Raw genomic sequence first — 15,997 nt, 5'->3', positions numbered from 1 at the left:
ATGAGATTTAAAAGTGTCCCTAACCTAGATATTGGGAATTGATTGTTAGGAGCATTGAATGCTGATTTCCTTTATATCTCCAAGTCTATCTTTTGCCTTCTGAATGAACTGAGAATTTCCAAATCCTGATGGTGTTCAGGCTGTAAGCTTGATGGTAATTGAAAATTAATCCATATTCGTTTTTTGTTTGAGAACTTACAAAATTTGCATCAGGATTATGGTTTGAGTTAGTGGAAAGAATAGTCTCATTCCATATTTTCTGTTAAAATATAGAATTTTTAATAGAACCCCCACCCCATTCCCCTCCCCCCCCCCGCTTGCCCTCAGGCCAACACCAGCCCCATTTAGATCATTTTTTAAAAAAAAATCCTTGCTAATAGCTCTGAGATGCTACCCCTGTGAAGGGCGCTATAGAAGTGCAAATTGTTGCTGTTGTTGAGTTGTCACCTGTAGCTGCTATCAAATGTGCATGCAGTGAATACTTAGGTTGTGGTTTTCTTTGAGACTCAACTTCTCCACAGGGTAAAGGGGTCCCGCTCTGTTGAAGTTGCTTCTGATCGGTCAGGAGTTTTAGTGCTGTTTGTAAAAGACAGTGTGAAGTTGTAAAAAATAGTTGATTCACTTGGCTTCCTACCCAGTTTCTACCCGATGAAAATCACACACTTACAACGGCTAATTAAGGATACAAGGTGCAGTTATTTACTCTGATTTTAAAGTTCTTAATTTATAAAAAGTATTTTATTTCCTTTTTGTTTATTTAGGCTGGTAATTGAACTGACTCTGCTAGAGTTTAAACCAAGTAGTAAACAGCTTGTATGGGTTTTTCTGGAGCAGGTCTCAATATAAATAGCAGAGGATCACATTTGTTTCAGATCTGATTGGTTTCAGACCTGAATGGAAAGCAATCGCAAGGACTTCTGAAATTTGAGGAGAGTGTTTTGGGAAGTTGCTCTAAATCTGAGTGGAATCACAACCACCAAAGACAGTAATCAATTTAACAAACATAAACACCCAGGCATTTAATCTAATTTGTGTCGGGACATCCTCCTGTATTGTAATTCCAACATTGAGTAAGCTGAGTGATCACTTGTGTGCTTGCTTCCATTGTAGGTAGAATATATCTTCACAGATAAAACAGGAACCCTAACAGAAAATAACATGGAGTTTATTGAGTGCTGTATAGATGGCCATGTCTATGTTTCACACTCGATATGCAACGGGCAGAGCCTTTCTAGCAGTTCTGGGATAGATCTCATTGATGCACCGTCTGGAATGGCTGAAATGGTAAGAAACCTGGTTTAAAATTAATAGGAGCAGAGTGTTAATTTTTCGCTCTCTAGTAACCTTATAAAATAACCGTTTGTGACTGTTGTGTTTCCTTTGATGGCAAGTGTAGTTTCTGTGTAGCAAGTAGTGACCTATTGCATATTTTAGCTGCCTTTAGGTTTCTCATTTTCAGAAAACAATGCAAATAAAAATATTTTATATTTTTAATAGTCCTGTAGCTCAGTAGTTAGAGTACTCGCTTTGCAAGTGAGAGACTTGGGTTTGATTCCCAGTGGGGTGAAACCTTGGGCAAGTTTCCTTACTCCACACACCTGATAATAATCCCTCAAGAAAATGAAACAATAATAAATTGGTCACTTCAATCCACGACTGTTTGTGGGACACTGCTGTGCGCAATTGGCTGCTGCATTTCGCCCACAAATATACCGTCAATTCACTTTACAGTCTATTCTGTGAAGCGCTTTGAGAAGTCTAGAAGACGTGAAAAGTGGTATTCAAATGCAAGGATTATTATTATTTTGTGCGAATATGGATTTTTAAAAACTTCTTCATTTGTTTAGCATCTTAACCTGTCAAGATGCTTCATATTTTTCTGTATAAAGTGTAGTTGCTTTGTGTTTGTAGGCAGTGTTGATGAGTAAGATTTGACTATCCACTACACTTTACAGTATATCCTGTGAGGAGCTTTGAGACGTCTTGACTGTGTGATAAGGCACTATATCAAATGCAACGATTATTTTTAGTATTTTTAATCAAGAATCAGTTCAGTATGAGTAAACCAGCCTCTTGCAGCCTCTCTGCCTCTCGTGCAAGGTACCCGAAGATGCAAAGTACAAATGAAGAATTGAGAAAAAGATATAAAGCCCACTTAAATAGCTATGGATAATTTGTAGCAACGGGACTGTTTAATTAATTTGCTCTCCTAAGGGAGCTGAGTAAGCACTAATTACATTTCTAACAAAAAAAACAAATCTCAAAGCAACTGAAACTGAGTAAAACTGAAGAATATAAAGCTAACAAAACTATTTTCATTGGTAATTCCTATCCTAGATCAGATTTTATGAGTACTTTTGGTATAATTGTTTTTCCTGAACAGTTCTTTCAGGAACTTGTACATTAAAACTTGTCCATAATTCACATAAACAAGCCCAGTGTTTTCAATGGCAAGCTAAATGGGTTTAACTGATTAGGCACCAGCAGTATCCCAGTGCACACTCTGGGATCTTGCCATTCTGCGCCTAATACTGTCTGGAATTAGGAAAGCAGGATGTGTCCATCTATGGTGAGAGTGCGCATTCCATTTCAATAAATATCTTCAGAAATTCCATGTATAGGTAGGATGCATGGTACTTTGTTTGGTTTGGATACTTTTAAACTTTTTTTTAAACTTCTTTGGATACTTTTAGAACTCTGCAGCCCGTGTCCTCCCCTGCACCAACATCCGTGACCCCATCTCCCCCATTCTTGCCCGACTCCATTGGCTCCCTATCCTTAAGAGGATCCAGTTCAAAATCCTGGTCCTCACCTACAAAGCCCTCAATGGCCTCGCCCCACCCTACCTCTGTGACCTCCTAACCTCCTACCAACCCACCCGCTCCCTCCGCTTAGCCGGCTCCAGCCTGCTCCACATGCCCCGATCCACCCGCCCCACCATTGGCGGGAGAGCCTTCAGCCACTCTGCCCCCAACCTCTGCAATTCCATCCCCCAGTCACTCTGTCTCGTCCCCTCCTTAGCCTCCTTCAAGTCCCGCCTCAAAACCCTCCTCTTCGACCATGCCATCGGTCACCTCCCCTCCCCTCCCTTCTCCCCCCCCTGACCCCAGCTCAGGTCTGAAATGCTGTACATTATCCAGCTCCTTGGGACGTCCTCCCGACGTGAAAGGCGCTATACAAATATAATCTTGTTGGTGTTTTAAGCATAGTGATGGGTTTCTGCATTTGTCACACACCTGGCTGCGCTCCCCCTCCCCCACCCCCCCAAAAAAAAGGTCACTTTAATCTTCAGTCAACATGTTTTTGAGATTTTCACACGATATCTCTTTTGAATAATTTATTCAATTATGTGACACGTTGGTGAATTCAGTTTTCATTAATTTCAGGAAAGGGAGGAATTATTTTTCCGAGCTCTCTGCCTTTGCCATACCGTCCAGGTTAAGGAAGAAGATCAAGTAGATTATCAGAAAAAATTGCGGCAGCAACCTGGGAGATCATCTGTGTACATTTCCTCTTCTCCAGATGAAATAGCCCTGGTGGAGGGCGTAAAGAGGTATTAAATGAAGTGGCACTTAAACATGGAGTGGGATATACATTAGTACCAGAATTATTGGTTTGAACTTGTTTTAATGTACATTCTGTGATTTGGACAATGGAACAAAGATTTTTTTAAAATGTTTTGCAAATAAGGTGACCTACTAATTTCTCTTCCCTGAGTGAGGTGTACACTTAGTGCAGTTCCAGTTACTCAATATTTGGATTTCTCAGTAGATAAAATTTGACTAAACATTAAATTATTTAATGGTGAAATGTATTGCTTTTAACTGCAGGGTGACTTTTACTTTCATTTCTCCAGACTCGGGTTCACATTCTTACGACTAAAGAACAATTACATGGAGATTTTGAATCGAGAGACTGAAATTGAAAGGCAAGTACCCATTGGATCAGTTAACTGATAGTTAGAAGATAGTCTCAGAATTAATCTCAGTCAAAACAAAGCATTCTAAATCCAGGTATAAGCTTTGCTACACTTTTGGTTGGCAGTCTCAGCTATTTGTGGCTTTCAGTACCCATTATGCTTTCAATACCCATTATGTTAGAATATTTACTTCATAAATTGGTTAAAAATAGTTTCAATAAGAACTTTAAGAAGGGAAATGGTGTATTTTCAATAATGTATGTTGTCAAAAAATGCTATCTGAGGCTATTATCTAGCCCCTCTATGAAATATATGAAACTATTTGTAGTCTAGACCAGTGAATAATAAAAATCCTTGCATTTGATATAGCATCTTGTCACCTCTTCGAGGCATCCCAAATTGCTTCACAGAATATACTGTAAAGTGAAATTGGCTGTATATTTTGTGGGCAAAGACTAATGTACACGTGCACTGGAATCTGCCTTTGTGAGTGAGAAAAACTGCTCAAGTGCACCCTCAGGAGTGAATTTGCATAATATTTCCTGATTTGAGTTTCCTGTCTTAAATAAATTTGAAGCACTATGTCAATTAAAATTACACAGATGTATTTTCTACAACATGTAGGAAACCAATTTGCTGCTTTTTTCTTTCTATTTAGGTTTGAATTGCTTGAGATCTTGAGTTTTGATTCTGTCAGACGACGAATGAGTGTGATTGTAAAATCAAGTACAGGTATGTCACATGGCATTTTCTGTTCACTATAATGAAACAAGCACTACGTTCTAAACCTTAATGTTTCTCAGATGAATTCTCATGAGCCAGTGTATACAAATTTGACAAGGTACCTTCAAACTATTTGCATAACATTGTCTTTTTTCGTTAAACAGGGGAGATAATCCTTTTCTGCAAAGGAGCAGATTCATCTATTTTCCCCAGAGTGACAGAAGGCAGGATGGAACAAATCCAGTCCCAAGTAGAACATAATGCAGTGGTAGGTCCGAGCCACCGTTTGAAGACTATTAATACTGTTGAATTTTCACCATACGTTTTAAGTACTCACTGTTATGAAGTAGAATTAGCAATAGCTGTATATGAAAATGTTCTATTTCATGACATTATGCTGAAATGTAATGGCAGTTCCCCAAAGTATTAGTTTGTAGGGATATTTAAATATAAATTTGTATTTTTCCTCCTATCCTTTTAGGTCTTGTATTCTGAGACCAGAGAACTGACAGGCAGGTGAATGCTCCCAGGCTTTGATCACTGCTCTGTTCAGAAGTGTTCCAAGGTGACTCTCAGATGTTACTTCCCTTCTTGTGGAGATGCAGCTGGTTCTGATTTTCTCGTTTCCCCTGATAGCAAAGCTGGGACTGGAAACTGTCTGTGAGAAATCACAAATGCAAAATTGTTGCCAACTTCTCAGGGCCTGTTGTGTTCTTGTGATGTGCCATGCCACAATAGTAATTCTTCATTGAGTCTCCAAATACAAATGAGTTGGCCAGAAAACGGAAACTGAGGCTGTCCTTTTTGTACCATATAGTAGTCATGCAGTATATGGTTCTCTCTTTCCCTCTTCCATATAATGCTTTGTTCAAATCACACCTCCATTTTTCTCCTATATTTGGCAAAAGTTGCCACAGACTATACTTCTCATATTTTTATCACTCAGAGATAAGCTTAAGTGAAAGTTCATTCATCAAGAAAATTGCTTCAAACTGCTTCTCAATGGATGCTTCTTCACGCATTTTCACAATTATGGATTTATAAGTCAGAACTACAATATTTGTGGTTTAGCAGGTCTTTTCTAAAAGTATGTGGTCTGGGCTGACCGGACTGTCATTCTACGGATTGTATTGCAAAGGATCCAGAAGAAGAAAAATTTGTCTACATTGTAGAATGTTTCTCATTCTTCGTGTGCAGTATCCTCATGTATCAAGATCTCACTGGAACCATATCCAAGTTTCAAGGATTAAACCTATGTCGTTTGTTTGCTTTTTGCATACGAATAACATCCTGCCTCCAGTCACATAAATATGTAATTGAAATTAAAACGGAGTGTCAGTATTAAACATTATGTCCACCATCCTAGGTTTGAAGCATATTAGAGTACCGTTGTGTTGTAGCATTTTGTTGAATTTTAATGTTGGGTGTCCATTCTTTATTTGCAGCGTACTTTATTAATGATAAAAGTTGATTAAATTTATAATTATTTATAAGTAAAGATGCTAACCAGAGGCACCTCAACTCCACAACTACTTGAGAATAGCAGTCTGTTGTTCTACAGTATTAAATAACAGCTTGTGTGGCAAACAACCAATAAAATCACATTAGCTTGAATCAATGCTTTAGAGGCACTTAACAATTTTGAAATAGTAGAGTTGTAATTTATCAGTGATCTTTTAGTCCTAAGTTGCCAAGTGGGTGAAGTCGCTGGCGACAATTTTAATAAACTGCTGTAAAAATCCAAACTTGCTTTGAACAAATTTTTAATATGCAGAATGATGTTGGTATTCACAGATGTGGCATTCCTGTAGCTCAGTGGAGTCCTGTAGCTCAGTGGTTAGAGCATTCGCTTTGCAAGCGAGAGACCTGGGTTCAATTCCAGTCAGGGCGAAACCTTGGGCAAGTTTCCTTACTCCACACAGAGCCTAATAATAATCCCTCCAAAACAAAAAACAATAATAAATTGGTCATTTTCAATCTACGACTGTTTGTGGGACATTGCTGTGCACAATTGGCTGCCACGTTCGCTCACAAATATACAGTCAATTCACTTTACAGTGTGTTCTGTGAAGCGCTTTGGGACGTCCTCCTGACGTGAAAAGTGCTAAATCAAATGCAAGGATTATTATTATTATTATTCCAATCAGAAGTAACGTGCCTGAATAGAATTTTTTGCAACCTTGGGGCAATTTATAATTTATACCTAGATTGTTCCTGTAACATTTAAATGTTTTGCACTACAGTAATCCTGTAATGTAATTTGACACCTTTATAAATCTGCTGTTTTCAAGTTCTTAACTGTTCAGAGTTGAACATTTTTTAATACAGTTTTATAATTTTCAGGAGGGACTACGGACTCTGTGTGTGGCTTACAAAATTCTGAGTCATGAAGAATATGATGGTATTTACAAACTCCTACAGAGCGCGAAACTTGCCCTCCAGGAACGCGACAGGAAGCTTGCAGAAGCTTATGATATTGTTGAAAGGGATCTGCATTTAATTGGAGCGACAGCTGTGGAAGACAGGTTGGGCAAGCTAACTCAAAATCTTGATTTTTAAATGAATCTGCTCCAACAAATTATTACACAACATGAAAGACATTGCAAATGGGATGAAGTGTCAGATATCTGACTTGTTTAGTGGCTCTCTCCCTCCTGTGTGAGAGGGTTATCCCAAGGTGCTGAACAGTGAAAGGTTTGCACCCAAGCTAGGGGTTGGAGTCAAGAGAGGTGGAGGGCAAAGAGGAAGGTCTTGACACGGGCACTTTTCAGAAACTCAATTACTTTGAGATTTTTCAACATGAAAGGCAAGGATTATGATTATACGTATGTGAAGATTGTTGGGGAAAATTAGGATATGCAGGATAATGTGCATTAATTCTAAGTGGAATAGACAACTTAGAGGTGTGCATCAATTATGTATCTCTTAAGTTGTTTATTCAATTTAGAATTACATGGAGGTGTGTAATTGAAATCTCTCAACTCAAAGTACATCTGTATGTTGGAGTACTTTGAGTCGAGAGGTTTCATTTGAATTCTCAAAGGGGTAGAAAGGTATTTAAAGAAACTAAATGAACACTTGGGTATGTCTACTCAACTGTGGTTATGTGAAACATCACACAGTCAAAAGTGAAGATGGGATTTGATGCAATACCAGCCACTACCAATTTGCTATTCTCAGGAAGCAAGGTATGGTGTGAAAGGGAATGGATATAAGATTTCAATATCTTGGACAAGAAATTGCTCTCCTCGCTGAATGTAGTGACATTGACCACAGACATTTGTGGGGAAATCACATTATAAAGTCTACAATGGAATCGAGTATACACCTTGATCAAAAAGGACTGAAGCTTTATCTTTTATTGCGAGTGAAGGAAACAGTTTACCTTCACAGGATTACAATGAACAACGCTTTTCTAGCTCTTAACCTCTCTTTTTTATCAAATGCCTCCTCTGTTGTCAATCTTCTGGCTCACTTCACAACTCTTGACATTCTTGCTTCCAGCAATTCTCTTCTTGGTGTTCCTTTCTGACCTTTAGTTTCTCGGGTCATTCTAACAACCCAGATTGTTTTTTTTTTAACTTCTGCTCTATCTCTGTGCTATCTGATTTTCATCCTCCTCTTGTCTATATGTAACAACAACAACTTGCACTTATATAGCGCCTTCCACGCAGGGTAGCGTCTCAGAGCTCTTATCAGTTGTGGAGCCTGACTCCAAGCAGTGGGGTGGGGGCAGGTGGCTGTAAGCACGGTCAAACAGGAGAGTTTTCAGGCAGAACTTAAAAAAGGGATGAGAGGAGGCAAGGTGGAGGGATTGAGGAAGAGTGTTCCAGAGCTTCAGGGTGTACTGGCTGAAAGCACGACCTCTGATGGTGGGGCGGAGGGTGTGAGGGGCGAGCAGGAGGCCGGTACCAGTCGAGTGGAGGCGTCGGGTGGTGGATTGGAGAGTGAGGAGGTCAGAGAGGTAGGGAGGTGCCAGAAAATAACTATTATATGCCATGTACACAGTCTCTTCTCTCCATTTTCTTGGTTGTGCATTCATTCTTTGGGTAACTGTATGCCCTTTTTGGCCATAAGATCTCCTGGCCGGCATTGGCATGCATCCATTTTATAGTGTTTGTTTCTCTCCTGCTAGTGTTTGTATTATTACACCAATAGCTACATAACTACTAATCATAACAGAAAAGTTGTCTAATGTGTGAATCATAATAGTCTCAAACAGCACAATAAATTCAGTAGGTCAGTGAGTTTGTTTGGATCTTTTTATTGTGCTTGGTATATTTTTTAAACCTCTGCTGTGTTTATTTTTCAGACTTCAAGACAAAGCAGCAGACACTATTGAATCTTTGCAGAAGGCTGGGGTGAAAGTTTGGGTGTTGACAGGAGACAAGATGGAAACTGCTGCAGCCACATGCTATGCCTGCAAACTTTTCAGGAGGAATACACAATTATTGGAGCTGACCACAAAGCGAATAGAAGAGCAGAGCTTACATGATGTGCTCTTTGATTTAAACAAAACCATAATCCGACACAGTGGCACCTTACGAAGAGACAGTATATCAGGGTGAGTATTTCAACTTATCAGTCAAAAACAGCTTGCATTTACATAGAGCCTTCATGGAGGATAATATCTCGTAAATCTTATAACATCTCAGTGCCTTGGGACGTCCTCCAAACGTGAAGGCACGATACAAATTTAATTTTGTTGTTGTAAAGATCTTGCAGTGCAATTAGAGTTTGATATATTATTACTTATTGCTTATACTTCCGAGTAGTAGTTATGCAGCTACTTTATGTTTTATTCCAAGCAAAGCTAGAGGGAATTTTTTTTTAAGTATGTAGTGTGGGTTCCTTTTAGTTAAAGGCAGGTTTTATTTCCAAGCAAAATCTTCACTTTACTTCATAATCTGAATCTGTACTGCAGCGTGAACTTATCAATGCATTTCTCCAAATACGTCATGCTCACTCTACTACTAATAATCCCTTTGTTTGGAACTGAACATCTGTGACATAAAGTGTTCATGTCTTTCTCTACATTCAATTGTGGTAAACTTTACCCAGGGCAACAATGTAACACTTAAGCAAATGAGGTGTGTCCTTTTACCTTGAATCAAATTGTATAGGACAGCATGGAAGAATGTTATTGGTTTCTGTTTCCCCAACTAAATATGCTTTTAAACAGTGGTAAAGCAGGACAATATATTCAGATATGAATATTTCAGAACAATATATTCAGATATGGTCACTGCATTCAGATATGGTCACTATATACAGATATTAATATTTCAGGACAATATATTCAGATATGGTCACTGCAATAATAATTTGAAATGTGGAATGTGATGCGAGATAATTTGTCCAGCATAAAACAGGTACTTAAGTTTACAACTGGAAAGATTTGGATTTCAATTTTATTTTCTACATTGCAACAAAATCTTAATGGGGCCCAGTTGCATTTGTGCTCTGACTGAGGTCAGGTGAGGAGCATAGAATACTTCCCAAGAGTGAAAGGTATTATGGGTGTAGTTCACTTCAGTGGTTCTGATCTGAATACCCGATTTTCATGTGGAACTCCTCATATTGAAGTGAGACATTGCTCAGCATTCTAAAATAATTCATCATTAGATCTGTCCATCTCAAGAGCAAAGCCAGTTTGTCTCTTTATACTTAATCCAAATAAATATTTTGGTAAAGAAAAATCTGTATTTGTTGCACTGTAAGAAAAAAGATATCCTGCCAATGGAACAAATATGCAATGAAGGATACTGTACCTGAATTCTTCTCAGTCATGCAGGTGTCCTTTTTTTTAGATTTTCTCAGAATGATTTACAAGATTATGGCTTGATCATTGATGGGGCCACACTATCACTGGTAATGAAACCTGCAGAAGACGGCAGTTCAAGCAATTACAAAAATATATTTCTGGAGATATGTCGCAATTGCAGTGCAGTATTATGCTGTAGGATGGCACCTTTACAAAAAGCACAGGTCGGTCTCTTGAAGTTTTTGTTCAAAACACTAAATAGCCCAGCATGGACTTGTTATTATTCATTTTATTGCATTTATTTATTCAAACTAACAAGCTCGTCTGTGTACTGATGATTTCAAAAAAACGTTAATGGGAAGGTGCCGAGATGCGGTGAAATTAATAGCTTAATTAATTGTGGGTGGCGGAGGGAAAACGAACACAGGGTTTAAAACATTCCCTCCCCCCCCCCCCAAAGAAATAATGAACAAGAATAACATTTTTGCTAGGAACATACTGAAGACATTTGCAGAATTGGACAAGTATTTGTCAAAAGAAAAATGTACTCTAATTGACAAACTAAGAGTTGGTCAAATCAGGATGTTTTATTGGAAGTTTATAAGATAAAGGGTCTACTGAAACAACAGGCAAAACTTAGATGATAAGAGAGAATGTTACATCCACAGCAAGACCAAGATATGTGAGCTAACTGTTGTAGCAGCAGACTAGATCGATGTTGAGGATAATAAAGGTAAGGTGATTCTTATAGAGCCCCTGGAAAGGAGGAGAGGATACATTACAGTGGTACGAGAGAAAGGGGAATGACTAACTGGTACGGTGCATCAGGTAGAAGCAGGAGGATCCATTGATTATAATTTCATTAGAACCAAAATATCCCTGAAGTATGAGAGAAAAGCAGCGACACCAAATTATTGGACTTTGAAGAGCAAAATGTATTGGAAATGAAAAATGAGTTAACATGGCAAGCTATTGATAGACTGCATTTAAAGGCTAACCTTTTATCCTTCATTACAGATAGTTAAACTAATCAAATGTTCAAAAGAGCGCCCTATAACGTTAGCAATTGGGGATGGAGCTAATGATGTTAGTATGATTTTGGAAGCTCATGTTGGTATAGGTAAGATGATTTTTTTATGTTTCCATATGTTTGAAGGATAAATATGAATAAACCATAAAAAAGCTTACAATTTCTATTGCGCCTTTCATGTCAGCAGGATGTCTCAAAGCGCATCACAGGATTTACTGTAAAGAGGAGCGACTGAATATTTTGTAGGCGAGTCGGACAGCCAATTTGCACAAAACAATCTCCCACAAACAGCCATGAAGAATGACTAATTTTGTCTGGTGGATTCTTGGCCAGGACACTGGGAGAAACCCGTCACTTCCCGAATTGTGCCATAGGATCTTTACTGTTCACCTGAATAGGAACTCGGTTAAATGACTCTCCTCTGATAACACAATGCTCCCTCCAGCGCTGCATTTGAGTGTCAGCCTAGACTATAATTTCAATATGGGGTTTGAACCCAACAACAAGTTGCGTTTATATAGTGCCCTTCACGCAGGGTAGCATCTCGGAATGAACCTTCTGATTCAAAGGCGAGAGTGTTACCAACTGAGTCAGCTGGACACTTGACCTGACATTTTTTTTGCATGATTTGGTGTCCATTTCCTTCACTGTATAATTGTTTGACAACTTCTCTGATGCCACTGGACTACGATTCAGATTCATCGCTCTGTGCAATGCTGGGGGAGCATTGGATTGTCACAGGTAATAATCCTTGCATTTGATATAGTGCCTTATCACATCTTCGAGACGTTTCAAACCATCTTGGGATGTCCTCCTGACGTGAAAGGCATTATACAAATGTAATTTTGTTGTCTCAAATCGCTTCACAGAATATACTGTAAAGTGAATTGACTGTATATTTTGTGGACGAAAGATGAATGTTAAAAACCCCATGGAACTATTCAAAAAGAGAAGGGAATTTTCTCCCAGTATCCTGTTCAACAATCTCCATATAAAATTAATCATTCACTTTATTATTCCTTATTCTTTCAACCTCCAATTGATATTGAAATTGCATCCGAGTCACAAGGAGTGTGGGTAAAGGTATATCGTTTTATTTGCATTGTTGTATTTGTGTAAGTAAAGTCAAGGTAAAAATAGTCTAATTCAAGTTTTATTTGCATCAATCCGTGAATTCATTTGAATTCAGTACAATTTTTAACACTATGCAATATTAAAATGCTTTGTTTGTTACAGGTTTAATGGGGAAAGAAGGACGGCAAGCTGCGAGGAATAGTGATTATGCTATTCCCAAATTCAAACATCTCAAAAAGCTGATGCTTGTACATGGGCACTATTATTACATTCGAATAGCAGAGCTTGTCCAGTATTTCTTCTATAAGGTGAGGACATTATTTGTTTGTCCTTCTCGTGCAGGATCCTTGTAGATGGCAGTGAGAGGAGATTTAGGCTTAGTATTGCCCTGCGTGAAGGATGCTATATAAATGCAAGATATTGTTGTTCTGTGACCTTGATTAAAAGTCACGTTCAAGAAGTAGAGGACATGTTTGCTAACCTACTGACTACATACATACATAAGCAAATTGTTTAAACTGTGATGGTAAGTGATACTATCTGCGGGGTGTGAGACCTATTTGGAAACTTGCAATGTTAACAGTCAAACCTGAACATTTGGGATTGAATAATCTAGATTACAATGCTAGTTTATTATTCTGGAGTTTTTTTGATAACATTTGGGTGAAATTGGGAGTTTGAACTTTTATCTGTAGTTCGGTTGTCTGTATCTGAGATATTAATGGGTGGTAATTTATATCATATCAACCAGAGAAAAATATAGGTCTTTACATAACAGACATAGATAGTATGAATGCGTACAAGATATCTAATTTGACTCAGTGCGTAAAAGTAGAGGCCTATATTAAGAATTTACAAACTAAGTTAAATCAAAGATTAGAATCAATATTTCTTCCTTTTCAAAAATTGTACATTTCCAAAGTAGTTGATGCTTAATTCATTCAAAGATAGCTGGATAAATAGCTAATAAAGGATAAAACGAATTGTAGATTATTACAGACTGAAATAATCAAATGCACAAAGCAAGTTGACACTTATGTTGATGTGACTCAGTAAATTTAAACTGGGGATATTAGGCAGTCAAGGCTGAACAATGGGTTATTGGATATGTATTCTGGAATATGACCTTCATTTTGGAGGTTGTGAAAAATAATGTTAGACTATCACTCAGGAGATTAAGAAGGGACGAATTGGATAGTTTGCAGAGTGGCTGTAAAGGAGGGAATGTTCTCATTCATGCTTAATGTTTTTAATACGCCCAATAGACTCTGGAATTGGGTAATCATGATGTGTTTCTCCAGGGAGAGAGTGTGTAATCCATTCCAGATGTGGAAAGTTCCACATATACATGGGACTCTGTCTTATTTGGATACTCTTAAGCATGGTGATGTAATATAATTCTAATCAATAAACCTTGAAGGTGTAACGTGTCTTGCTTTATCTTTCACTCAAGGTGGTTGTCCAATGAGTAGAGTGTTGCTATGGAATTGAAGTTTCCATGATGCACAGGTTTGAAACGCATTCTGTGTTGTGGAATTTTAATGGTCTCATTGCATGTTTCTATTGCTTTGCAGAATGTTTGCTTCATATTTCCTCAGTTTTTGTACCAGTTCTTTTGTGGATTTTCTCAACAGGTCAGTACCATACCTAAGCAAAGTAAAGCAATAATGATAAATTAATTTATTGAAAGTATTTGAAAAAATTGATAAATGTCTTCCTTTTCAGCCATTGTATGATACTGCATATCTTACATTGTACAACATCAGCTTCACTTCCCTTCCCATCCTGTTGTACAGCCTGATGGAACAGCATGTCAGTATTGACATACTGAAGAGAGACCCGTCACTGTACAGGTGAGTTTGGAGGCTTTATATTTCCATAGCACTTTTGAAACTGAACTGTGAACAGGGACATCATCTGGACATGACTAGAAATTCAGCTGCCCTGGCAAAGTACAGGGTATAGCTCCAGTAAATTTTATGTTCAGTGGTGTAGAAACGGGTGTATAACTGGAATGCTATACTTTTTATTTAAAAAAGCGAGCGAAATTGACTTTCTTAACTTCCGGTTGAGTTGGGCTCCAATTCACTTCCTCTCAAGACTTCCCATAACCCATCAGATAAGCAGGTAAACTCCTGGCTTTTCTCACCTCAGCATCTAATTGCTGTGATAACAAATGTAGCATTGTCCTCTGGATCAAATGAAGAAATTCCTGATTTGCAGATATTGTGTACTATGTTCACTAAAATTAATATGTGCGAGGTTCCTCAGGGTTTTGTCTTCTCTCCATAATTGATTTGTTAGTCACACCAATTGGTCGCCACCTGAATACAAGCAGCCCCCTTCCCAGGAAAGCAATAGATGTGTGCACCTTATTGCAAGTCACACATAACTACTGAATACCTGATGTCAAACTAATATGAAATGTTTATTATTCATTTAAGATGTACATTTAATACAGCATACCATGCTACTGTGAAGGTAAAACCAAACAACAAAATGAACGTGTGTGTATTCATGTAGCTAAGTAAATTTTACTTTCAGAGGTGTAGATACAGTGTATTTGGAAAACTGTACCTTTAAACAAATATATGGACCATATAATGACAAGAGCCTTTAGCTGAATCAAAGGAGCACTGTGCTTCAATAAGATGTGTATGTCACAGTAATACAGGTTGCAGCTTGATGTTTTGAATTACTCTAATAAATAAACAATGCTCATTTAAATGCTTTTCTTCTCAACCACTAGGGACATTGCCAAAAATGCCTTGTTACGTTGGCGGTTGTTTATATACTGGACATTCCTGGGGGTGTTTGATGCAGTGGTGTTTTTCTTTGGTGCTTATTTCCTCTTTGACAATTCAACCATGACCAGTAATGGGCAGGTTAGTATTCTTCCCAGCTATTTAGAAACGTAGGGTTATGTAGCTTTAACAACCTGCTGCTGCTCAATTTGTTTGAAGCCTTTATTGCTCCTATTTATTGCTAATGTTTCTTACAGCGAGTCATTAACAAAACATTCATTTTATTGCAACAGTGTAGGCATCTTTTTATGCATTGTTTTCGAAAAATATCATTAACAGTTTTGTGCTCANTTTTTTCTTTGTTAGTTTACTTTACGTCTTACTTTTTTTTCCTTTTTGCTGTTTGCTTCTCTTCCTAACTTCAGCTAATGACAGCCAACTCAAACATGGTAAGAATTCTGTCTGTCTTTCACCCTGCCTCATTGTTGGGACATATAATGGATAGGTATTGATTGATGTGGTTAACCCTTTGAGCACTTATTTCTATTGCTTGCAAAATACAGACATTGTTTCCATCTTCTCGAAAGTACAATTCGCAAAAGCAGTAATGAATCTGTTGTTTGAGAGATGAAACTCTGTTCTAACCAAAATCAATGTTTTCATTCAAACTCATCGCTCACAGAACAATCTTGCTGTGCACTCTCTTCGGGTACAGTATCATTGTGGTGGGTGAAATTTGGTTG

General features: G+C 38.0%; 1 protein-coding gene across 5 annotated transcripts in view; it reads left to right on the top strand.

Moving 5' to 3' along the window:
- Window positions 1-15,997, top strand: part of atp11a (ATPase phospholipid transporting 11A) — a 98,936-nt gene that overhangs the window by 66,008 nt on the left and 16,931 nt on the right. For all 5 annotated transcript variants that reach the window (XM_007891762.2, XM_042334390.1, XM_042334392.1 and 2 more), the window contains exons 13-25: window positions 1,111-1,284; window positions 3,387-3,553; window positions 3,857-3,928; window positions 4,578-4,651; window positions 4,807-4,910; window positions 6,986-7,167; window positions 8,955-9,206; window positions 10,453-10,630; window positions 11,424-11,526; window positions 12,673-12,818; window positions 14,085-14,144; window positions 14,236-14,363; window positions 15,260-15,395. In XM_007891762.2, coding sequence (XP_007889953.1) covers window positions 1,111-1,284; window positions 3,387-3,553; window positions 3,857-3,928; window positions 4,578-4,651; window positions 4,807-4,910; window positions 6,986-7,167; window positions 8,955-9,206; window positions 10,453-10,630; window positions 11,424-11,526; window positions 12,673-12,818; window positions 14,085-14,144; window positions 14,236-14,363; window positions 15,260-15,395 — 1,776 coding nt within the window. The remainder of the gene's footprint in view (window positions 1-1,110; window positions 1,285-3,386; window positions 3,554-3,856; window positions 3,929-4,577; window positions 4,652-4,806; window positions 4,911-6,985; window positions 7,168-8,954; window positions 9,207-10,452; window positions 10,631-11,423; window positions 11,527-12,672; window positions 12,819-14,084; window positions 14,145-14,235; window positions 14,364-15,259; window positions 15,396-15,997) is intronic.

This window comes from Callorhinchus milii, unplaced genomic scaffold, assembly GCF_018977255.1.
Source record: "Callorhinchus milii isolate IMCB2004 unplaced genomic scaffold, IMCB_Cmil_1.0 Scaffold4, whole genome shotgun sequence".
Classification (NCBI taxonomy): Eukaryota; Metazoa; Chordata; class Chondrichthyes; order Chimaeriformes; family Callorhinchidae; genus Callorhinchus; species Callorhinchus milii.
Note: the sequence above shows the minus strand (reverse complement) of the source record. Positions and strands in the feature narration are given on the sequence as shown.